This window comes from Canis lupus, chromosome 22 (genome assembly GCF_011100685.1).
Source record: "Canis lupus familiaris isolate Mischka breed German Shepherd chromosome 22, alternate assembly UU_Cfam_GSD_1.0, whole genome shotgun sequence".
In the NCBI taxonomy this organism is placed as follows: domain Eukaryota; kingdom Metazoa; phylum Chordata; class Mammalia; order Carnivora; family Canidae; genus Canis; species Canis lupus.
Genome location: NC_049243.1, coordinates 7475806 through 7500687, shown reverse-complemented (window position 1 = coordinate 7500687; position 24882 = coordinate 7475806). Strand labels below are relative to the sequence as shown.

At 45.1% G+C, this 24882-nt stretch overlaps 1 protein-coding gene and 1 long non-coding RNA gene across 10 annotated transcripts in view; one reads left to right on the top strand and one right to left on the bottom strand.

The window, feature by feature from the left end:
- Positions 1-24882, bottom strand: part of ENOX1 (ecto-NOX disulfide-thiol exchanger 1) — a 554610-nt gene that overhangs the window by 119811 nt on the left and 409917 nt on the right. For all 9 annotated transcript variants that reach the window (XM_038569621.1, XM_038569620.1, XM_038569619.1 and 6 more), the window contains 2 exons: positions 20581-20793; positions 1390-1496 (listed from right to left, as the gene is read on the bottom strand). In XM_038569621.1, the coding sequence (XP_038425549.1) occupies positions 1390-1496; positions 20581-20793 (320 nt within the window). The remainder of the gene's footprint in view (positions 1-1389; positions 1497-20580; positions 20794-24882) is intronic.
- LOC119865188 lies at positions 4176-9807 on the top strand. Its single transcript, XR_005376283.1, has 3 exons — positions 4176-4366; positions 4879-5079; positions 9620-9807. It is a non-coding gene; the product is annotated as an uncharacterized LOC119865188 (long non-coding RNA).

Sequence of the window (24882 nt, the reverse complement as noted above, 5' to 3'; positions counted from 1 at the left end):
TGTCAACGAGGACTCTCTCCTCCCGAAAAGCAACCTTGACTCGGGTCTCGATTCAGTGTCTGAAAGAGCAGCAGGTAAGCACCCTTTGTGTTTTCTGGCTCCTGAAAAATTAAAGAGAAATCCCACTTCCTCCTTCCTCATAAGCCTGAACAGAGGAAGAGAACTACAGCAGTTGCCAGCCACCTTCTTAAGTATTTGTGAACAAAATAAAAAAAATGTCCTTCTGAACAATAAATTGCACTAGCATTTTAAGTGTCCCATTATTGTGAAGTCATTCAGTATTCGCCATAATAACAGTGATAATAAAGAATTCATTTGGTATTCATGTGGATGTTACATCTAGTGCCATTGGTATTCAGCTCTAATTTAGCATTAGTTAATGGGCACTTAAAATGCTACCCAAATGATTGATATTATAGTACTCTGTGGTTCCTCAAACTCCATATAAAACACTTATTTTACAAGGGTGAGCCAAAATCGTTAAATAAGCAAACCTTACCTTCTATAAGTTTTGGGATTTTGAAAGAGGGGACTATCATTTGGAGAACTTTAATATTAACATGCTAGAGATGGAGAGGCATCCAAATGAGAAACATTCTCTCGTTAAAACAAAAACAAAAACAAAAAAACGAATAAGCAAACAAAGATAGTATACTTACTTTGAAATTACAGGTTCAAAGCGTACACTACACTGTGGAATTAAAAATAACAGCTGCACGACCAATGACTAGTGACACATTCTGGTCCTTCTAGGTGGCAAGAAAGGTCAAGTTCTGGCCTCTTTCCTTGGAGTGGATACTCACACTTTGCACATGCATTGATGGAGAAGGGTGGACCCTGGCTAGCCTGGACATTCACTCCCCTGTGGAAGAGGGGCTCTGGGGAGAGTTGCTATATGACCGGCTGGCTAGCACAGGGGACTAAGGCATTGTTTACTATGGGAAGGCACAGAAGAAAGGCATACTTGCCATTTCTAGCCCAAAGAGTAAATCATCATCGTCCTGTTACAGAACACTGAAAAAAAAAAAAAAAAAAAAAAAAAACCCAAACCCTCCGTATTTACTTAAAAGCCAGCTCTCTATTTTATATTACACTTTTCTTCAGAATCAGCAGGCAAAGTGTCTTGGCTTATTTCCGAGCTCTTTGCTATGAATGGGAGAGATGCTCTTCTCCTTCGCAGGAGAGAAAAGCACTCTGTTTCCTAAGCATGAAGTCAGCTGCTCTTCTGGATAAGGCACAGATCTGAGCTGGATTTGGAGCTGACAATGCGATGGGACAAAGGCAGGACAGCTGCCCACTGCAACAAAAACCGAAACGGCGGCAGCCACACTATTCTCTGCCAATCCGGCTGTGTGATGGTGGTTAAAAAGTAATAATAAAATCACCAACCTCAGAATGCTTTCGCCAAATGTCTATGTTCTTGCGCTGAGCTTTCGAGAAATGGTCCCAAGCTTTTTGTCTGGTAGAAGCGTTGAAAACGGCCACAATCTGCTCAACTTTGGTGAACAAGGAAGTCAAACAAGACAAGTAATTTATGTTGTGATCACTATAGGGAAGCAAAGCAAAGACACTAGGAGTCTATGGATGATGTCACAGTAGAAATAACATCATCAATATCCATCCAATTTGTGCCTTTTTTGTACTTACATGTTAGCAAGGTTGGGGATGGCTCCCTTCAAGTCTGTCTCCATAACTTTAAGTTAAGACACATTCTAAATTCGAGTGGGAAGAGTTCATGGGCATCTGCTTCCAAGCATTCTGCAGCTCTTGTTTAAAAATGTGACTTGGGATGTCTATATACCTAGATCTATAGCTATAGATCTGGTGTTGGCATACAGATACAGATATATGGACAAAGTAGCGCCTGGGTTGGAGGCTGAGAAGTGAAGCCGGGGTGGAGTGGCTGAATGAGGAAGAGCCAAACATAAATCTTTTGCTTTTTGGGTCTCCATCTCAAGGACTCAGTTGCAGGCCTCTGAAGACATTACCATTTCCAAGTTCTGAGGTGGGGCAATGAGTAGTTGTCTCATATTGCCCCTCAACGTCAAGGGCCATTTTTACTCTTTGGCTCCTTTCTCCTTCCCGCCCGTCCCTCCCAGCCCTTTGCGCCCACTGCAGTCAGCCCTCCAGCCCTCTGACAGGGGGACAGGAGCCACCGCCTCCACTTCAAGACAGACCGAGGCTCACCCAACCAGCCTCACAAGCATGCAGATCGCATTTCAAGACCACGTGGCGCTCTCTGTAGTTCATCACGACCACATACCATTCAGTTTGGCCATTTTCACTTTCACAGGGCTGCCCTCCCAAACCCCTTGGAGTCCTAACTCTCTCACTTTGACTTCATTTAGCACTTTTGTGGCTCCAAGGCAAAGTGCTATTGGAATGGTAAGTGTTGTGGGGGGTGTGGACAAGGTTATATAGAGAAAGGGATGAGCTCTTAGTAGTGGATGTTGGGGGTGGAGCCAACCAACTGCAGATCCAATCTTGCTTAAACAGTTATTGATCTAGTAAGCATGGGATTAAGGAAATTATAGCCCTGAATTAACCATATGATTAAACCTGAATTTCTGAATATTTAGTTAGGAAGGCACAGTTAGAATTAGCTTCTCCTGGATGCTGATATTCTATCTAACATAAATCCTTCTTGAGTGATTCCCAAGGCTCTATTATAAAAAAGGGCATCAAAGCTCTTCCAAATCTTCCAGGTGTCCAAAGTATGGCAAAGAGTAATAGAATAATCCCCACAGAACAACAGCACCTGGTGCCACAATTTTAAAAATTAGCACACAACATAAACAAGTGTATGATGGAGCAGAGGAAGAAAGTAGATTCCGTTCACTTACCACACTATAAATATCTTATAATGCTAATGAGCAACCTTTTCCCAACCAATGGGTAATTTTCGGAGGCTTCTGTGTTTACTCTTTTCTACCTTGAGAGAATCCCAACTCTGAATCTCCTTATTTATCAAACTTTATCATCCAGGTCACATGATGTACTTGTTACACTCCACTTTGAAGAGGAGGATGTACTGTCACCTTCGCTCACACTCTCCATGGGTACCTGCGCCAACCTTCCCCGACTTCATCTAGAGGAAGTCACACTGCCAGACTAGCCTCATCGTGCTGCTCTAAGTGCTGACATTTACCTGACCACCAACTCCCAGGGCTCTGCTTCGCTCCACTGCAGCATGGCTGGTGGAGGAGAACTGGTTCTGCCCCACTGCCTGGGCTTCCTGTTGTTTTGTCTGTACACGGGCAGGGTCACCGGGGATTTTAAGCTACCTTCCACATGGGCAACACAGGGCAGTCAACCCAATATTGCAGTGGTGAGATCCACTGTCAGATGAGATTACCTATAATCATGAGACTGTTAAAGAGTAACAGACCCCATTGCTTTCAGAGTAGAGCTTTTTAAAAAATAGGCATCATTTAGAAGAGTGACAACTGTGCTATCCAGAGGGGAAGGGGCAGTAAGTACTGAGGCTGAGTATTTGGGTGGTGACGATAGTAAAAATTCTGCCATCAGTCAAGAGAGGCTGTTAATAGAGGGGATACATTAGAAAGGAAATTACCTGTTCATATGCTTGTCTGTGGAATAGGGGGAAGGTCAGAGAGGCCAGTAATACACTTGGAAGCATTCAGAAGGGAAAGCACATAGGAAGAAAGGCCCAGTGGCCAAACACTGCACAGGGTCAAGGGTAAAAATAGATCCTCTACTATCTACTCAAGCCATGTACCACTGCAGATGTTTCCTGTTTGAAGCAAAGTGCCTCAGTTATTTAGAACATGTTGTTACCATATCCCAAGGTAAACTTTCAATTCATCCATCCATCTATCCAACCATCCACTCATCCATCCATCCATCCATCCATCCATCCATTCCTTCATACAGCAAACATCCCAGATCCTCTAGTTACCAAGCACTTGACTGACTGCTAGAAATATATGATTAAGCGCTCTGATGTGTGTCCTCTGGCTATAACGTAGAGTTCACCATCTGGCTTAGCATCCACTCTTCACCCAGCATTTGCTGAGGAGAATCACAGTCTCTAGGGAGAAAGATGAGCAGTTAATTATCCTATGCAAGAGAAGTATGGATGACACAGTGACTAAATCAGTAGGCGGGGTCAGGAAATACCCCCAAAGAAGGCAGCATTGTTGCTAGGTCTTGGGTGATGAATCAATGCTTGCTCCCCAGTACAAAGGCTTGTATGGAGTCATGAAAGGACTCTGCAAGGTTGGAGGATGGAGGATGGATCAGGAAGGAAGGACAGTGGATGTTACACCAGATGGTGAACTCTATACATTAGAGCCAGAGGACGCACATCTGAGTTGGATTCTTTCGGGAAACGTGATGGCTTGAGGTAAGGCAGAGCACTGAAATAGAGGCAGGATCCAGGAGTCATGTGACAGGGTGAGTTGACAGGACGGTGGCTGACTTGCTAAGAGGAAGAAGAGGGGTAGAAGAGGAGTCTCAAGCTTGAGAGGTGCACCAGAGATTGTGAGGATAAGCACAGGGGGAGGGCTGAGAGAGACTGGTAAAGAGTTTGGTTTTGAACATGCTGAATTTGACATATCTGAAGGTCATCTAGGTGAAGGTAAGATACATAAGGGTGGTTCAGAAAGAGACAGCTCTTAAATTTTCTGGGTCATTCTCAATTTTGGGCAATCGTGTTCTTTTCAATAGGGTAATTATTTAAAAGCAAAACTAAATGTCATTAGCTTTATACTTATTAAGTTTTATGCTTTCTCCGCATATATTAACAAATAATAAAGAACTCCTCCCCAAAGCAAACACTGTGGAACTCCAGCTTAGGTTTAAAAAAATAGTCTCACGGTGTTTCCAAGGCCCAGTTTACTTCTCTCATTTCTGCAGACTGCCCCTGAACCAGCCATTTGTCTTGCAAATGAAAGTTCTTGGGCACACAAAAGGACTCAGAAAGAGTGCTTGGATCAGCATAAATTCATCATCATTAGGGTAAAGCCACCTCAAAGAATATGCCTTAATGAATGTGATTCGAAGATATCAGATCTTCAAAATCATAAATCAGGATGACCACTGGTAGTGATGTCACAGGTAAGGACCATACAGTTTTTTCTTTAAGATTTTATTTATTTATTTGAGAGAGGGAAAGAGAGAGAGAAGTGGGGAGGGGCAGAAGGAGAGGGAGAGAGAATCTGAAGTGGGCTCTGGACTTGAGGGTCGATCTCACGACCCTGACAACACGACCTGAGCCAAAACCAAGAGTAGGGACAGTGCCACCCAGATGCCCCAGCCCCCACTCTTCTTTGTCTCCAGCAGGGAACACCAAGGAGCAAGTCCCTGAATTTGAGTGCCACTCACTACTTCCCTGGTATAATTCACAATACTTGTCCTCTATACAATAAAACTATAAGCAGTTACTGACTAAATTGAATGTTTAAAATTCTACCTAAAAGCTCAGAGAAGACATAAATAGTAAACAAGATGGTATGGGTATTTGTTCAAAAAAGTAGCTTATAGAAGAACAAATTCAGATCGACCAACCCCAACCAGTGCCTTGACTGCCCCTAGTGGGCTAGAGACTACCGGCCCAAGGCCCCGCTTGAGCCTGGATCAGTTATAAACTTAAACATTTTGGAAGTATTATCAACAGGAGTTGAGTCAGAAAATTCAAATCTACCCTTCACACCTTGCAAATCCTCCCCCAGCCCACCACCAAATTCTATGCTTTAAGTTTGTTGCCTAAATTAGGTTATTTGAGAATCAGGAAAAAATTAAAAGTGAATCCCGCCCCCCCCCCCCCCGTATGTTTGAATGTCAGTCTTAGATGTCAAAATAGAGTCCCTTATATCCAGACCCTATAAGTGAATGTAAGGGAAGGATAAATAGAGCTTTGATGAAATTGCTAATCACTTTTTATAACTGCAAACCCCTTGTTAAAAGATAAAATGAGGTCTGTTAAAAATCTGAAGTGTTTGAGCAAAAGTGGATAGAATCAGGCAGTGCCTAACTGGAAGTGGTTAGGAGAACAGGAGCTGGAAATAGTCTTTTACAGAGAATCAGCAGAAGCACAACAAGGAAATCATGGGTTGGTCACAGCTTAAAGTTCAGTTGACTGCTTGTGATTATTGTCCTTAGGTTTTGATTGTGGTAACTTTTAGGCATTCATAGACTTGGATTTTTGTTTGCTTTATGTGTACCTCCACCACATTAGGGCCACCTCTGTCTGGTGTTCCCCTTGTTTAATTAATTTACCACTTCACTAATTGTTATTAATGATCCTGTCCACATGCATACCCATATACATACACATAACTCATGCATCTATGTATGTAGCCTTCAGAATTAAAAAAAATCCCTATGACTGAATAATTTATTTTTTAATTGATTTTTACTTTTTTTTTTTTTTAGATTTTATTTATTTACTCATGAGAGACACAGAGAGGGACAGAAACATAGGCAGAGGATGAAGCAGGCTTCCTGCAGGGAACCTGATATGGGACTCGATCCCAGGACCCTGGGATCATGACCTGAGCCTAAGGCAGCCCCTCAACCACTAAGCCACCCAGGTGCCCCAAGACTAAATAATTTAATAACTTTTTTGAGTACTTTCCCTCACCTCAAACTGTTTGGACATCTGCTGAGTTCAGAACATACTTCTCACTTGAGAGAAAAGTTTATAAATTCTCTTCAGGAGCACTTGTCTTCAGTCTAAGGGAAGGAGAGCTCAGAACAGGACACCCACTTACCCGGTAACAGGCCACATTTAAACAAGCTCCCTGGGAAGGAGCAGAGCACCACCGAGTTCAAAACCTCCAATTTCAGGCTGCACAAGGCTCCTGACTTCTGAGCTCTGAGCAGGAGAGCCTTGGAAGCAATGAAGAGGAAGGTTAGGCTCCTCCTCCGAACATAAACCCAGACCTTTCTCTTCTTTGTCCTCAGGACTGAATTCTTCCTTAGAGTCCCTGCACTTCCCACATCTCATGCTCCAGCTAAACAGCTGTGAAAGAGCCTCCATCCCTTTAGTGTCCCAAGTATCTGGGGAAGCTAAGTCCTTACAGGCAGAAGGCTTGCCCAAAGAGAGCACCTCAAACAAATCTTCCGAGCTCAATTTCTGTTTTTGATGTCATCTGGGCTCATCCAAGAGCCTAACCCTGTAGAACTCAGAGGACCTTTGGGTTTCCTCTAAGGGAAAACATTTTTCCACAACCTCCATGAATAGCTCAGAAATGATGTCCAAAGAAAAACACATAACTCATGAAATTGCTGACCTCCCCCACCCTGGCTTGTTACTTTTAAGAAATATATATATATTTTATTTAAATTCAATTTGCCAAAATAGAGTATAACACCCAGTGCTGTTACTGTTGTTTTTAAATACGAAAAGCTAGGGTAGACTTGATGAGTCTTGGCTCCCAGACTGAAGAATTATAACGGAGGAAATGTAGGGAGTGATTCAGGCTCTCAGGACACCCAGAGGAGCAAGACAAAGCCAGAGGGAGGAGCGGACAGGGGAAGCTGCTAGAAGAGGTTCCCAGAGAGATTCCTGACTACTCACTCTGGGTCCCGAGCTCAGAGGAGCCTGCCAGTCAGCCTGGCAGGAAGCCCAGGAAATAGAGAATTAACACGGTCAGACCCATACATTAGGGAGGCATGGACTAGAATTTCAAGTGGAGGAGGAAAAAAAGGGCATTCTGGGGTTTTCTCTTGAGATGAGTAAAAAAGAGCATTGTTGCGTGACACCGTGAATCCATCACGGCCGTGTTAAACCTGAGGTCAGGACACCAACGGGCAAGGCATCACATCTCTTAACTTCCTGGCTGGAGGAGGTATTTGGTTCTTTTGGGAAATGGACAGGAAGAGAAACATGGTGACACAGTAGAGAAAAAAAATTATATATATTTTTAAAAAAAGAAATAGGATGCTTTTAGCAAATTTCGAGTAAGCAAAGAATAGTGACACGATTCAAATAAATGGTAAGATATTAGGTGGATGGTGGCTTCTTAAGTTTTGTATAAAGCCCTATGCATTTCAGGAACTGTAGATCCCCTTATCAATGCATATATTCAAACATGTTGAGAGGTATCAAAACAAAAATCTAAGAGGAATATTATAATTTTAATGGTTCCTTTACAATACGCAGCATTTGTTAGGCTTTTAAAATCCAGTAAATCCCCCTGCCTAGCCTATCCCTAGGGACTAAATAAAAGTAAGAGATGTAAACGAGGAAAAAGGAACAGGGACTCCTGGGTGGCTCAGGGCGTGATCCCGGGGTCCTGGGATGGAGTTCTGCATCCGGCTCCCTGTGAGGAGCTTGCTTCTCTGATTCTCTCTGTGTGTCTCTCATGAATAAATAAATGAAATCTTAAAAAAGAAAAGAAAAAGGAACAAAACAAAATGTAAAAGGCTACCTTCCCATCAGCTGCCTCTCATCCAGTTCTTTTCTTTAAAGGTGACCGCTCTGAGCATATTCTAAAACTTGCTCTTTTTCACTTAACATATCTTGGAAATCCATCAATATGCATGTTAAAGGCCTACTTCATTTCATTGCACTTTCCTTTATTACACTTCACAGATACTCTGCTTTTTATAAATTGAAGGTTTGTGGCAACTCTACGTCCAGCAAGTCTAGCAACATCATTTTTCCAATAGCATTTGTTCACTGCATGTCTCTGTGCCGTGTTTTAGTAATTCTTGCAATATCTCAAAGTTTTCTTTTTTTTTTTTTTTTTTTTAATTTTTATTTATTTATGATAGTCACAGAGAGAGAGAGAGAGAGAGGCAGAGACTCAGGCAGAGGGAGAAGCAGGCTCCATGCACTGGGAGCCCGATGTGGGATTCGATCCCGGGTCTCCAGGATCGCGCCCTGGGCCAAAGGCAGGCGCCAAACCGCTGCGCCACCCAGGGATCCCTCAAAGTTTTCATCATTATCTTTGTTATGATGATACTGATCAGTGATCTTTTTTTTTTTTCTCTTTATTTGACAGAGCGAGCACGCATGCATGCACAAGTAGGCAGAGTGGCAGGCAGAGGGAGAGGGAGAAGCAGGCCCTCTCTTGAGCAGACAGCCAGAGGCAGGGCTTGATCCCAGGACTTTGGGATTATGACCCGAGCCGAAGGCAGATGTTTAAGCGGCTGAGCCACCCCGGAGCCCCTGAATCCGCAACCTTTAATGTTACTATTGCAATTGTGTTGGGGTGCTGTAAACCACACCCACGTAAGACGGCAAACTTAATAGATGTGTGTGCTCAACTGCTCCACTGACTGGTGGTTCCCCCATCTCTCTCCCTCTCCTTGGGCCTCCCTGGTCCCTGAGACACGACAATATTGAGATTAGGCCAGTTAATGACCCTATAATGGCCTCTAGGTATTCAAGTGAAAAGAAGAGTCAACTGGTGTGGCAGGCTTCATTGTTGTCTTATTTTAAGAAACTACCACAACCACTCCAGGCTTCAGCAAGCACCAACCTCATCAGTCAGCAGGCATCAACAACCAAGCAAAACCCTCTACTGTCAAAAAAAATCACAACTTGTTGAACACTCAGATGGTTAGCATTTTCTAACTACAAAGTATTTTTATTTCTTATCTTATCTTATCTTATCTTATCTTATCTTCTTATCTTATCCATCTTTAGAGAGGGAGAGAGACAGATGATCTTAAACAAGCTTCTTGCCCAGTGAAGAGCTTGGCATAAGACTGATCTCATGACCCTGAGATCATGGCCTGAGGCGAAATGAAGAGTCGGATGCTTAACCACTGAGCCACCCAAGTGCCCCAGCCACAAAATATCTTAAAATTAAGGTATATACATTGTTTTTTTAGACCTAATATTATTGCACACTTAATAGACTACAACAGCATAAATAAACCTTTTATATGCACTGGAAAACCAAAAAAAATATAAAAAATTCATTTGACTCACTTTATCGTGCTACTCCCTTTATTGTGGTGGCCCGGAACTGAGCTTGCAATATCTTTGGAGTATTCCTGTATTCATAAGGCTGCAATGAACATCCTCAGACATATCTTTTGACATATTCATATAAGTGTCTTTTTAAGAACTTCTTAGCAATGGAACAGATAAAAGAATATCTAAATTTTAAATTTTTGAGAGCTACTGCCAAATTACACTCCAATTTCATGCCCACTAAGTATTTTTCAGATTAACTGGAAGTCTGTACCTTTTGATGCCCTTCACCCACTTCCTGTACCCCTACCCTCTATCTCTGGCAACTACCAATCCAGCAGACTGTTTTATCAAGCTTTCTAGGTCATCCCAATGAATACTGAAGTTTTGAGAAACTCTGATTTAAAACATTATCTCATTTAAATTTCCCAGCGATCCCTGGTGCTTCTGTCTTGCCCATTTCATAGATGAAGAAACAGGTTTCACAGAGAGGTATAATTACTCGTCCAAGGTCTTATACTTAGCAGGTGCTGAAACTGGGAATGGAATTGTATCTGCTCAACCTCAAATCATGTATCTCTGACCCTGGACCCAAATCATGTATCTGTGACCCTCCCCCAAAGCTTAATAGCCTCCTGTTTACAGTTTGCAAAATAGCTGATTAAGACATATTTTTGCATGTCATATGTATAACATACTGTATTCTTAAAATAAAGGGGCCTAGGGAAGATGTTAAGAAAATCATAGGAGAAAATATGTTTACAGGACTACTATACTGTGTCGACAAAATCTGTGGACCAGCACAGTTCAAACCCATGTTTGTTCAAGGATCAACCGTCTTTATAAACATTCATATATGTATTTCTACGATGGGCTAAAGTCTCATGAGCACTGTGGAGTGTATCATGCCAGGCACTGCACTAGGTGCTGGGGATAAAGAGATCCCATGATGCTGCTGGTTCTTGCAGCCCTGCGGGGAGACAGCCATAGACAGGACTGAGTCACAGGCGGAGAAGAAGCTTGCAGAGAGCACCAAAGAAGGAGGCAGGAGAGGCTTTAAGGACCCCCTGGGCCAAAACTTTAAGGTGAGTAGTATTCTCTAAAACGAAGAGGCCAAATAGTTGAGGTTGTTATGGGGCAGGAAGCTGACTGACCCCTCTCCACAAGTGGACTGAGGACTCTGGAAGGCAGTAGAAGAAGAAACACTGTCTCCAAAAGGGCCCCTACTTCTTGTGTGTCTACCTGACTGGAGCCGACTTCCCTTAGCATGTGCCCTCAGCACACAGTCATCTAAAATCCACTCTGCCCCACTTTTGTTCATCATTGTTGTTGGACAATAAACCTCAGCAGGGAAACCTGAGGTGGTGGCCCCCCACCCCCACCCCGCTCAGGGAGTGCTTTTAGGAATGCCACACTGTGGGGCTGCACCTAAGTGGGAGGGAAAGCCAGGAAGCCCATGTTGTTGGGAAAGCCTTAGCTCCCCCACCAGGCAGTCCTGTGGCCTGAAGAAAGCCTCTGTGTTTGAGGCCTAAAGCAAAGCGAGTTGGACTAGTCATCTCTAAATGTCCTCCCCAAGGCAAACCGGAAGAGACTCTTCGTCATAGGAAACAAACTGAGGGTCGCTGGGTTGAGGGAGTGGAGTGGAGTGGGGTGGGGTGGGGTGGGAGGGTGGGTATGAGGTGACTGGGTGATGGGCATTTAGGAGGGCACGTGATGTAATGAGCACTGGGTTATTATGTAAGACTGATGAATCACTGCCATCTACCTCTGAAACCAATAACACATTATGTCATAATTAACTGAATTTAAATAAAAATCAATCCATCAATCAATCAATCATCAATCCTCCCCAGCTCTGTGATCCTACAGAAGATGGGTCAGCAAGTTTTTTCCACAAAGAAACGGTAAATACTTTTGGCTTTACGGGTCATACGACTCCCCTGCTAGAGAAGGTGTCTACAAACCCTAGCAGGTTATGTCCTTACATCAAAGTCCTCTCACTTTGTGGCTACTCTTTCATGATCCTCCCTGGGCACAGTTCTTCATGCCTGAGCATGGCCACCAACTTGTACTTCTTTTTCAGTTGCACAGAAGAGTCCAGAACACATCATCTCCGCCTTAAGTAACTGTACTGATGCCTCCCTTTTCCTCAGATGTAGTTTGAAAGCGTCTTGGCTTCAAAAAGTTTTTGTGAGAAAAACACACACACGCACACACACAAAAACATCTGCACGCAGATGCTTTCCAAAGCAGCTGGGAGATGCTTCCTCAGAGCCTACCCCCTCCTCTCCACCTCCCCCCCTCAAAACAGCTCCTCCCCACACTTGGCGGTGGGTGGCTTCTCTTCCAGTCCCTACCAGGGCTCACATCAGGGTTGGCGGGGTTTCACCTCCAGCTGTCAAGAGTTCTAATTTTCCTGAATTGCTGAGCTTCCCTCAACACATACTATGTTAGCCCTGGAAACGTAGCCTTCCACAGTTCCTTATTGTTCCAGAGCAGAAGGCTTATTAGTTTCTGTCTCTTATTTTGTTATCTTTAGTAAAAGATTTTTTTTTCTCAAGTTATTATTGTAGTGCTATGACTTGGCCCAGTACATATATTTTCAGTGAGGCTGAAAGGAGAGAGACCAAGAGAGGCTCAGCTCGTATCTGGCAGGCTTCCAGTATCTTCTCCTATTGGTGCTGGTATCCTGTGAAATAGGAAATTGTGCTCAGTCTTGATTTGAAAGCTTTTATTTATTTTTGTTTGTTTATTTATTTATTTTTAATTTTTTGGGGAAAGTTTTTATAAAACATATTTTCTCCGGACGTTTATTCCCTGAGAGCAAATAGGTATTCTATTTTATTTATTTATTTTTAATGAAAATAATGCTGCCAGCACTTAAAACACCGGCAAATAGAGCCATCAGCACGATTTGGAGGAGAAAGGGAAAAATCTGCCGAGTTGCTAAAGCAGTTACTGGGAATTCTTTTCCCGCGGATGAACGACAGCAATGACGGCCACAGACACGGAAAACATTTTAACACTTCATAAAATTCTTTTTCGACAGCACGAACACAGAAGCCAAATTTCCCTTGGCAGAAATAAAAAAAAAAAGCATGTTTAGCTGAGATGTTCCTAAGAAGTAAATGGTTTCAGAAAGAGCTTTTCAGCCAGAAGAAGTGTGGATGATGACACCCATCTGCCTGAAAGGGGGCGGGTCATGGTCCACGATCAGGGACCCCTCGTCTGTCACTCCGGCGCTGTGTACCACCGGGTACTGAACAGGGGCCCAGCAACTATTTGCAGATGAATCTCATTGCTCATTCAAACACCTGAGGCTTTTAGGATTTTAGTCAAGGGAACAGATGAGGCTGTGACAGAGGAGACCGGTCAGGGAAGGTGCAGCCTGCAGCACCAGCAGGGTGCCAGGCACACACCCGGGGGGTGGGGAGTGGGAATGTGGCTTGAGATTTGCAGCACTGCCCTGTAGACACAAAGTCCACAGCGAGGCAGAAACAGGCCACACACCTGGAGGGATCTCTGATCCACTGTCCTATGATCGGTTAAGGAGCTTTCAGCATCCTGGCTGGGTCCCTTGCTCTGTTTCGGATATTCAGGGGGAACAAAAAGGGATCGAAGTCATTGACATGATAAGGACCGCAGAATTTTCGGGATGGGAATGGGCCCAAGCGGGGACTATCTGGTCAAACCCTTCCTCTATAGGACCGATAGGCAAACCGAGACTCCGGATGCTCAGCAGACTGTCCTGGGGGAACCTGGTTAAGGGGTTGAGCTGGGATTAGAACCAGGATCTCTTCAGGCCTAGTCAACGGCCTCTCCTCCGTTTCAAGATCTCAGATGAGGGTGATGCTGTTTCCGATCATAAACACATAAAGCAAACCTGCACAGTAGTCCTAATCCTTCCGAGCTCCGGGTCCAAATATTAACAACAGGACCGTCACGGCACTACTGCAAGGTTCTCAGCTGAAGTACATTCTGTGTACGCACCCGAAGAAGAGGGCCTATTGGAGCAAAGTCAGCTGAGATCATGGTTTATGCAAAACCCAACATTTAGAATATGTCTTGCGGTTTTTAGGCTCCAGCCCAATTTCCAATACCACCTTCGTTGCCATCTCTGATCTTTGATCAACAGCCAGGAGTTGTACTACTGAATTGTGCCAGACCTGGGAGTGGTGCAGGGAGGTGGGGAAGGAGGACAGTGTGTGGTCTTTGTCTCTGTTTCGCCTAAAATCTTGCTAGAGGACCAAAAAAAGAACCCCCTGCCCCCAAGCCTGATGCACATAAAACAATTAGGAAAGGAATATATGCTCAAGGGGATAGTGACAGTGTTAACAGGTGCAGAGGGGGGCGGGGGCCTGGGCTGTACCAGGGGCACGTGTGACAGAGGCCGGGCTCCAGGGGTGGCACAGAGCGGAGGGCAGTCCTTGAGGCGAGGGATGTAACGTGGGCCCCTGTGTGCAGGGGGCGGGGAGAGGGTAGGGCTGGGAGCAAAGGCTTCATTTTCTAACCAGACAGCGGCATTTATATTCCGTGGGAAGCCAGCGTGGGATTATCACTAAACACTTCTTCAACTCCACCTGTATGCTATAAATTTACAGCTATAATATTGTCCTCCGCTCATTTTCACTGTTCATAAAAAACACCCAGAGGCCCAGCGGCACGGAGCCAACGGTACGGCGGGCCAAGAGTCTTGGGTTCTGATCTGCCCGGAAATTGCTACATGACCAAAGGCCCATCATGTCTCCTCCAGAAGCTCCGCTGCCCCCTCTCTGAAATGAGAGGGGTTGAGCCAACGGGTCTCTGAGGTCCCCCTCCAGCTCTGACATCCTCCAATTTCCACTTTCCAGTCCTGCTCATTGTATTTGTGGCACGTATCCCTAAATTAATATTAATAAAGCCTTCTCCACTGCCGTCTGCTTTTCCCAGGTGCCTTTCCCCCACGTCACTCCCTTCCTTCTCGGCTCCCTTACTGGGAAGCATGTTGGGGAAGTACTGATGTGGGGATATCATGGGGCGTTTAAATTTTCATTAGACGAGTGTGTGTTGCAACAAGGCATGCACAATTGATCATCTTGGCGTGCATATTAATAATTGAGTGCTGTGGTACATGCTTCCTGAACTTTATAAACAGCTCCTCTCTGAGCTCTGAAATGACAAGCGTTGCTCGTAACCGAAAAACTGGGAGTGGTAGGCCGGTGGGGAGTGCCCATGAAGTCCATATTTTTAAAAAGCAAAGATCAAAACCTGGAAGTCTCAGAGTCAGGAAAACTGGGGAAGCTGTCCGCCAGACGGACAGGTCAAGAAATGACATAAGCACGAGTCAAGGATGACACAAGGATAGGATGATGAAAGAGTGAGATGATTCACCTGTATGGACATGTTTTTTCTCTTTCTTCTATATCTAGCAGATGAGATCTACCCAGCTGGCTGGAAAATAAGAGGAGAGAGCCCCAGCTGCCACACCGGGATAGACGGCGTCCTCAACTAACATCTTTCATAACTGCCTATCTGTGGTCAGAAGTAAGAAATGATCCCCAAACAGAATTGAATGGATGCTGAACACCCCAAATTCTTGGTTGGGTCCAGTGCTGCCCCTTGATGCTTAGAGCCAAAGCTCAGATGGAAACGGTGCCTACTTGATTATGTTTAATAGCTGGTCCTGGGGTGAAAGCCAGAGGTATGAGAAAGGTTAGAACTTAAAACCAAAGTTTGTAGGATTGAACACCAACAAGGCTAGAAGGTAGCTTACTGGACCCTGAAGTAAGCCTTGAAATAAATCACAACTTCTTTTTTATGTTATTACTCATAGCTCTTGATCCCCCCTCCCCCTTTGAGCAAATGCTATCTGCTCAAATATGAAAGCAAGGACAACTGTGACAAGCAACGCAAGGATGGGTGCATCTAATCCAATTTAATGGACTGACACTTAATGAAATTTCCCTTCTCCTCTTTCCAGTAAAGTCTATCTAGGGACCCAAACTTTTACCATGCTTGGAGCTTTGTCAAAAATGGGCCTGCACTTCCCTGGAAGTTGTTAACTGAGCCCTCCCTTCAGGACACCAGACCAGTCCCACCTGCGGTACTAACCTAGCTCATCCATATACCTGCTCTCGAATGACCCCAACAGTTGCCTGACACCCATGGCTTCCCAACAAGGAGGCCACCAGGGAATTCGAGGGCCATCACTGGTGCTGTGGAGGTCTCTTATGTGGGAGGGGGCGCTCAGGGTACTGCCAGACAACCAGATTTCCAGCCCCACTTAAGGAGAAAGAGAACTGAGAGGCCAGTCCTGAATTTGCGTGCTTAAACAATCGTGATTCGATTCTAAATGAGAAAGCTGGAATGTGATTCCAGGAGTCTTAACGCAGACAGATGGGGGTGTGTGACTGGCTCTGCTTTTGGAGAATGCGGCGAGTGTGCCAATCGCTGTGGACAAAGCAGCCCCGCCAGTACCAACACCAAATGCACCCCATCCCACTACACTGAGCTGGGGTAAGTGGGAAACGTGGCTGGGACCAGCAGACCGAACTGCACCAGACCTGAAACGAGATGTCTTTAAAATCCAAAGGATGATGAAATGCGCACACACCTAGCAGCTTAGCCAGGGTACTGCTACTGTTGTCATGACGCATTGGTAGGCTTTGGTTCCCCTTCACATCCAGGGGGTGGTCGTCGTGGTAAACGCACATAGCAAAGAATGGAACATTCTGAGCTTGCTCAGTAGGACATGCAGTCTTCCCATTCCTCCTCAAAGGCTTAACTGCAAGTCATGTTCACGCTTAAGATCTCTCCCACCTTCAAGCTGTCCTGCAGGGGCTTGCCTGTGAAGGCCCACGAAGGCCCCTCACGCCCTCCGCCGCTGGGACATGGACCACTTGGCTGGCACTGTGGGCTGCTACTGGCAGCTGGGACTTTTCACCGTCTCTGCTGGCCATCAAGACACCTCCCCAGGATCCAAGCACAGGGCTGGGGGTGGCGTGGGGGTCTCACACAGCAACGGGTAGATGGGAAATGAGGTTACGATGGAGGAACGCCAATGTGAACTTTTCTGTTGACCCTTCCATGCTGACCCCCCAGCCTCCCCTTGGCCTGCTCCCAGGGGTCTGGTGAAGCACTGCAATTGCCAGCAAAAGCACAGCTGGCGAGCCTTTGGATCCGCTTGATCCTGCCAGCAGAGCTGAAGCCCTGCCACCCCAGCCTCTGCTGCCACCAACTACTGTCTAACTACTCTTGCAGGGCCCTGGGAACATCTAAACGGTTTCAGCCTTCCTTCCTGCCATCCTTCCCATGTGCTCATTCACTCGCTCACTCGCCATCCTGATTCTATGTCCCAGATGCTTGGTATGTGTGCATGACTAATACTCGAAAGAAGACAGATCATTGCATCACTGCACAGTTTGGTAAGTGCTCTGAAGGACCCCCCCTCTATTCCCCCCCTTCCCCGCCTTGCAGTGGTGGTGAACCTCCTGGGGGAGTGTGAAGCTGAAAGGCCTCTCTGAAGGGTGGGCTTTCAGTCAAGGCCTCCAGGATGGGAAGGACTCACGTGTGCAGAGTGGGAGGGGCAGTGCACATCAGAGAGGACAGAGGTGCAAAGGCCTGGGGGTGGGAGGCAGTTCTGACAGGCTCCACCGGAGGGAGGCCAGTGGGGATACGCACAGCAAGTCAAGGGAAAACTGACATCAAAGAGGCAGGTATGGGGAGCTTGTAGCCTGGGGAGAGTGAATATTATAAGTGCAATGGGAAGCTACTCGAGGGATTTAAGCAGGGAAGATATGATGTGAATTATATTAGACGATGTGTGAAAAATAGATTGAACAGGAATACAAGTGGAAAGGGAGAGACTGGGCATGGCAAAAACTGCAAAATGCCTCCTGGCAGCCATCCTCCCCTCCTTCCCTACGATAAGATTTCCAATTTTATTCTGGGGACCAGTCGATAAAGGATATTTCCTGTTTTCCTTGTAGCTAAGCATGGACACGTGTAATAATTCTGCACAATGAGACATCAATGGGAGCCTGTTGGGGATTTTTGGGCAAGTTTTGCTTTCTTGCTCGAAAGGCACAACCCTGTCCTCTCCTCTTTCTCTTAATGTGGTTTGAGTGTGTAAAAAAAAAGCTGTGATGGCAGGAGCAAGAGCAGTCATTTTCGACCATCGCCTAGGAGAAGCTAATAGCATCACAGAAGCCTCGGGCCTCACAGCCCTGCACCCCTGAACCCATGCCAACAACCACCTAAATTGGGATTTTACCAGATATGAAAGGAAAAAACTTCACATGTTTAAGATTAGCATTGGGTAGGGTTTTCTGTCGCTCACAGGTAGACACTACGTCGAACTGACACACCAGGCCGCTGCCGTAGTTCAGGCAGTCTGCACTTTTGAATGCAGGCAGTTAAAATGAAGAAAACTGGGTCATTTCTGAAGGCTGAAACCGAGGGATTTCCTGACAGCCTGAATATGGGCTTTGGTGGAGGGATGAGGGTAAAATGAGGGTAAAAATCACTTCTAGGATTTTGGTCTGAGAATTTCTTAAAATGGGAAGGAAAAACCTAACACGGAATGGGGTTGAAGCTTAAAAGCAAGAGTTCTGGGTTTGGCATTTCATAGTAGAGGTGCCAGAGAGGTATCCACGACAGTGATCTCCACTCCTGGGTTTCCATGAGGTTGATCTCCTTCCAAAATTCCCAGTCCTGCTCCGGCCCTGTACTCTCTCCTTCTCTGCCTGTTACCCCTGCCCGTTCCCCGCTGCTCCCTCTCGCTGAGCACTGGGGCCCAGGGCTTCGGAGCTGCTTGCGGCCAGATGCTCAGCCTGGAGGCCTTGCAGTAGAAAGCCCGCTGTTACAGCAGCCCTCAACCACACGTTCCGATTCAAGCTTTACCCATGATAAAATGCTGATGTTTGGATCCCACCACGTTAGACTTGTCTGTCTTCCTCGTGGTTTCAAACCAAGGCCAGTGCAGCAGCACTGTATGATATGAGGCACCTTGCATTCTCAGCCACAGGATCTGGGCCTCTTTTTAACAGGCTCTCCTTTCAATGGGTGTGGCCAAAGAACACCCAATTGCCCCCTTATTCTAATGGGTGGTTGCCTTCCTACCTTCATCCTTAGACCCAAGAGTCGAGTCTTCCCTGCCAGGTGATGTGGTGAAGTCGTGGGAATGAAAATGTATTTAAAATTGATGCTAGTGAGCAAAAGGTACCCGGTAATATCCCAATGTTCAGGCACTTGGCTTGCCATCACTTTGTAGGAACTGTATTAGTAGAGTTGAGCATTCCCCACTCTTCCTTCTCTCCATTACCAAGCCAGCCTTACTTCCCCTCCACCCGCTGGTCCACTCCAAGCTTCCCTCCTTTTAAAGGGAGGATCAGAATTAGTGTCCTCTATCCTATCCCCAGTAACCCTAATCTCAGAACCGCTGGTCATATATGGTTGGGTGAAGGGCCATTCGTCATGACTGGGAATTGAGGGAAAGTGGTCTGATAATGGTCTGATGAGATAGCATATGTGTTTTTCCTATTCCTTTTCTATAAAGACGGGTGTCCCAGGCTGAATATTTGGTCACTTATCAGAGTTCATGTTTGAGAGTTTCTTATATATTTTGTGCTGCTGCAAAAAAATGGTCTGTTGACAACAAAGTCCCATAAAACACCATTCCCACTTGAGAAGCTGGTTTGTTATGTCTCTCTCACTTCCCATCCTAACAGATACATACATTCATCCCTTGGGTTTACACTGTTGAAAGAGGCGATTGACACTTTGGCACGCCGTACCGTGGAAAATAATGCTCATTCTCAGAATGAATACGTAAATTGCATATGTCACCGTCCCAACGTGGCACCCTGCACCTGGTACGGAATGGAGCATGGTATTGTTACAGTGTCATTCAATGGCTTTTGCCAACCAAGGGAACGTCAGCGACTGTAATGCATTATGCTGCTGTGACGTTAACTACAGACACAGACAGAGTGCCCGTAAAAAAAATATACGCCCTTTTTTTGAATAGAGCCCTGGGTAATTACCCTGACTATTGTTCTATGAGAAAGCCCATTTACACCCCTTCATCAATTTAGGATCTGGACATGAAAAATCACCAGCATTAAGCAGTTAAGGCAATTTGCTTTCCAGATGAAGAAAGGACAAAAAAAAATAATAATACTGGAGAAACACCTCTACTCAGTTGCCCATGTTGACAGCCAAAGCTCACCTCAAATAAAGGATCCTGTGGAGGAGTTTTTCTGATGGTGCCTTCATCCTAAACAGAGCTCAAGGACACTGTGTTCGGGGCCTGCTTCCTACTGTTGGCCCTAGGAGGCCACGGAGGTCATGTCCTGCACGTGGGGACAGCCCGCAGGGAGAGGGGGGCCATGCTGCAGGTGTGGTGTGACCTGTGGCGGGTCCAGCAGGCACAGAAGCATCTGGCCACCCTGCCCTGGTGGCCGGGTTTGGTGTTCTGAGGAAAAGCTACAGAAACGTTGCTCACCTTGAGAAGTAAGCTCTCAGGGCAGGGTCCGTGTTCCTCCAAGTTGCCACAGAACATGAAATAGGTTATGAGGTTTGCCATTCGATATGGAGCAGGATGGGAAATTATTGAACTACTTACCCCCAAATGAGAACAAAAATGAAAGGAACACAAAAGCCAAAGCAAAAATCACAACCAAACAGATGGCCCCCAAAATTTTACTTACATTGAGTGAGAATTCCGGTTAAGGCATTTTTAAAATTTTCCTTGGCTTCTTCCATTTCTTGTTCGTGGGTGGCTTTTTCATTCATCAGCCGGCGGATGTGGCTATTGGCCGACTGCACCATGGAATAGAACTGGTTTGCAGAACGCCGATTCACTTCCCCTCGGTCAATCCAGGAGAGTAGCACTGTGATAGCCTCTGAAAACTTGCTATCATCTGGAAATGGAAAACCACCAGGTACACATCATGCCAAGGTAGGAAAATGTAACTTCACTTTGGGTTCTTCTCAAGGGACGGAACGTGGGCCATCTTACCAGATATATTTTCAGGCCTTGACAAGTTAGCTTTCCTAAGACTAACTGCTCTAGCATTGCCTTGCTTGCCCTTTCGCCTCTGACTCCATGGTGTCACAGAGCCACCCATGAAACAAATGGTTGTTCGTTCTCTCACCTACGAACCCAGTGATTTCAGTTTTAGATCAGTTCTGGGTGTTCTAGGCAACAAATCCAATTCAAGATCTATGCCAAATCCTGATTTCTCTTTCTCAAGACTGGCTTAAAAAAGAATATTGTCATTAACCGATCCGGTCTCCACTTCTTTATTCCTTCTTCAGACATATTCTTTTTTTTTTCTTCAGACATATTCTATATGGATACTAGTTTCCTGACTTCCAATCAACTGAGTTAGTGTCAAAATATGGATGACAGATTAAACTAGTTTAAAGCTGGATGTAATGAGAGATATTGTTCCCAAGGCGGTAGTGGGCATTAGCCAATTCTTTTTCTACTATAGTTCCAAACTAATTTCATTTTAGGTTAAATATAATATATTTAATTAGGCTGAAAAATAGAGTATTTCTTTGTTTTCAACAAAAGAGGACCTATTATCTGGGTGGTCAGTGTTTTCTCCGAAAGCCATTTGGAAGCCTACTGAAACCCATTTAAACTGGGTTTGAGGTATGTACGGGGGTGGAGGGATGGAGTGGGGAATGAGGATCCACCTGTAAATAAACGATAAGGTTCATTTGAAAGAAAACAAATAAACTTGCCTGTCTGGGAATGGTTATTGGAACAGACCTGTGTTCTTATGGCTTAGGAGTGGGGGGCGGGGGGGAAGCAAGTTTGAAGGTAATTAAGTTAATTAGAACTGGAAGTTGTATGTCAATTATCACAACATTTATCGATCCTATGGCCGAAGGCTCACCGCAGACCTTCCCAGGCAGATCTGAGGGGAGAAGTCTTCCAGTTATATTTTTCTACCCTTGGAAAATGTGACTTAGGGAAAAATGTCCTACATTTTTTTCAAGAAACTTGGTAGGCTCTGAATTCTAAAAATCAAGAGCAAAATTAAAATGTAAGATTCAGATTCTTATTTATTTGGTAAATACTGAGTGCCTATTATGTTCTCTCCACTGGAGGACCATCAGAAACATCCTTATGTATTGTGTGTATAAGTTTGTACGTGCATATATTTTCTATACTTACGTATTATACATTGTTTATACATACACAGATATACACCCTAAAAGACTGGATAGAGCGTGATTCATCTTTGGTAAAGGAGTTTTATTTTCTCTCACTCATCAGATGTTTTTTAATCAACCACTGTTGCTGGCACGTTACACATCATAGAAACACCCTTAGTCCTTTTTCTGCCAGAGGCCCCCTCCCAGGTGGCACACAACTTCCTTGCTGGGGCTGTCGCTTGCCCAGAGTACATGCGCTCAATGAAGGCAGGACCACCCTGACCCAGTGTGTATGGAGTGTGCTCCGCCTTCTCCAGGCTGGAGGTACCTATCAAACATGTGCTACAGATCGGCACCCACCCAGGCCCTCTCCCTCGGTGGCAGGGGCTGTGGTTGGGGATCATAGCCTTTTCTCAGTGCAAACCTGCCCCATCCAGCCTCACACCTTCCCCAGAGGAGATAACGGGGCACCCCGCAAAGGAAGGATGCCTGTCCTCGAAAATCTCAACGCACAGGCACAGAACACACGCCTGCGGTCCCACAGCTGGCTCATCCAATTTTGCTAACTCTGGAATTTTAGTCTGAGCTCAACCCTCTGTGAACTCCAGCTGCAGTGGTTTCTTATCTCATTTCATGGACCGGAGCGGCTTGTGTAAGATAAAATCCATCATACAACTTAACATTACGTTCAGCCCATGGAGAGGCCCATAATTTAGCATTATGTTTGTGAGAGGCCCACTGTGACCGTTACAGTCAGAATAAATTTTGCCTCCCGCGCGCGCTCGCTACCTCACTCCCTGCCAATATATGTTAGGAGAATGGACCTCCCAAAAGACAGCACGAATAAACCTAATGCTTCTAAGAAATCTTTTTCCCCCCCTCTTAAAAAATAACAACAACAAAAAAGAAAACACTGACTCCGTGTACCATTTTTCCCCTTTGCTGGGACTTTCATCTCTGCATAACAGAGCAAAGAAAACCCTCCACGATTTTGTTGTCGAGCTTACTAGGAGAGAGAACACTGCTGGCCTAGCTATCTTTCCCTCGTATTACTGGTTGTTTTTCCTTCTCTTGCTTGTGGTCACTGGGTCCATAAATACACTAATCCACTGCCAGGGGGAACACGCTGTCATTTTAAAAATGTAGCTTTGTTCAAATGATCTGAAAAACCAAATTTTTTATTGTTCTTCACTCCCAGACAGAGAGTGTAGGTTCACAGGCAGATCAGAGTTAATTGATAGTTTTCAGAAAGAGAAACAGCAGTTTTAGGATTAAGCGACTGAAAAAACGCAATCTATAAAGTAAGCAGGCAAGAGACTTGCTCCCATTTTAACAAGTGTTAAAAAATACGTAACGCCAATTGTATGCAGAATTCCATTAGCTTAAAGGACGTTTATACTTTTGCAAACTCCCCATTTCATCCTCATTTTTCTGAACTTTCGAAAACTGCCAGGCCACTGTATGATTGCTGTACTGACATGCAAATTAAATGTGAAAACGTTAGTTGAGGCACGACTGCTAAGTGTGGTCAGTGTCCGTTGCTACGTAAAGAAGTGACTTTGTATTAATTAAGACTAACTGAGCAACTCACTCTGAATGGCTACAGGCGCGTATTGGGAGCGGTCATTTACAATAGCCAACCGCAAATTCGATTTTGTATTCGGTGGAAAGATCACCGAGAAAACAGAAAACAATATAAACTAATTTAAACAGGATTTAGATTGTGGCATTATTAAAGCTAGTCATGTGAAAAGAAATTAACACTGCTCATAAAAATCACGTCAAAGATGCAGTTATAAAAATTCCAAATACTTTCTGCGAACATGCTTCGGCATAACTCTGAACACGGGTGCAGTTTAGAAACTTAGAACGCGCAGGCGTGCTTCTTCCGTGGTAAGAATTGGGAAAATCGGTGCATTAATCGGAGTAAATATGGACCATTTGCTCATTAAAAATTGAGCAGTGTTTTCTTTTCTTTTCTTTTTTTTTTAAGATTTTATTTGAGAGAGAGAGAGATAGAAAGTATAAGCAGGGGTGGGGGCTGAGGGCCAGAGGGAGAGGGAGAAACAGACCCCTTGCTGAACAGAGAGCCCGATGAGGGGTTTGACGCAGGGCTCCATCCCAGACGCCGAACCCACTGAGCCACCCAGGCACCCCTTGGGCAGTGCTATTCTAATCAGGGTCTTCACAATGTCACACCCAGGTTACTGCACATGTTTGCTCCATGGCTTTTCTTGATTCGCATTTTCCTCTTCAATCCATCCCTCATTCCCTTATCACTCTTCTCTTTGTTAAACACCATGGCCATCCCTCGCCAGCCTTTGCATGTTCTGTGCACTCATCCTAGGAGCTCTCATGGCTCTGGTCCACCTGCCTAACTGTTCTGTTTTCCTCAAGATTCAGCTTCAGCTTCTTTCATGGAGGCAGCTTTTCTGGTGGACGTCATTCATGTAACCCTGACATGAATTAGGTGCCCATTTGCTATGTTTCCACAATTCCCTACATATCCTGCTACTAAACCGTCACTCTATACAGTAATTGTTGGACTGCCTCTACTTTTGAAGGGCTAACATGAGAATAAAGCTTCCAAAACATATTTGTCTTTTTTTTTTTTAAAGAATCTTTTTTTTTTTAATTATTTATTTATTCATGAGAGACACACAGACAGAGGGGCAGAGACAGGGGCAGAGAGAGAAGCAAGCTCCATGCAGGGAGCCCGATGCGGGACTCGACCCTGGGACTCCAGGATCACGCCCTGGGCCGAAGGCAGGCACTAAACCGCTGAGCCACCCAGGGATCCCACATATTTCAGTCTTTTGGTCACTGCGAGTTTTTCTCTT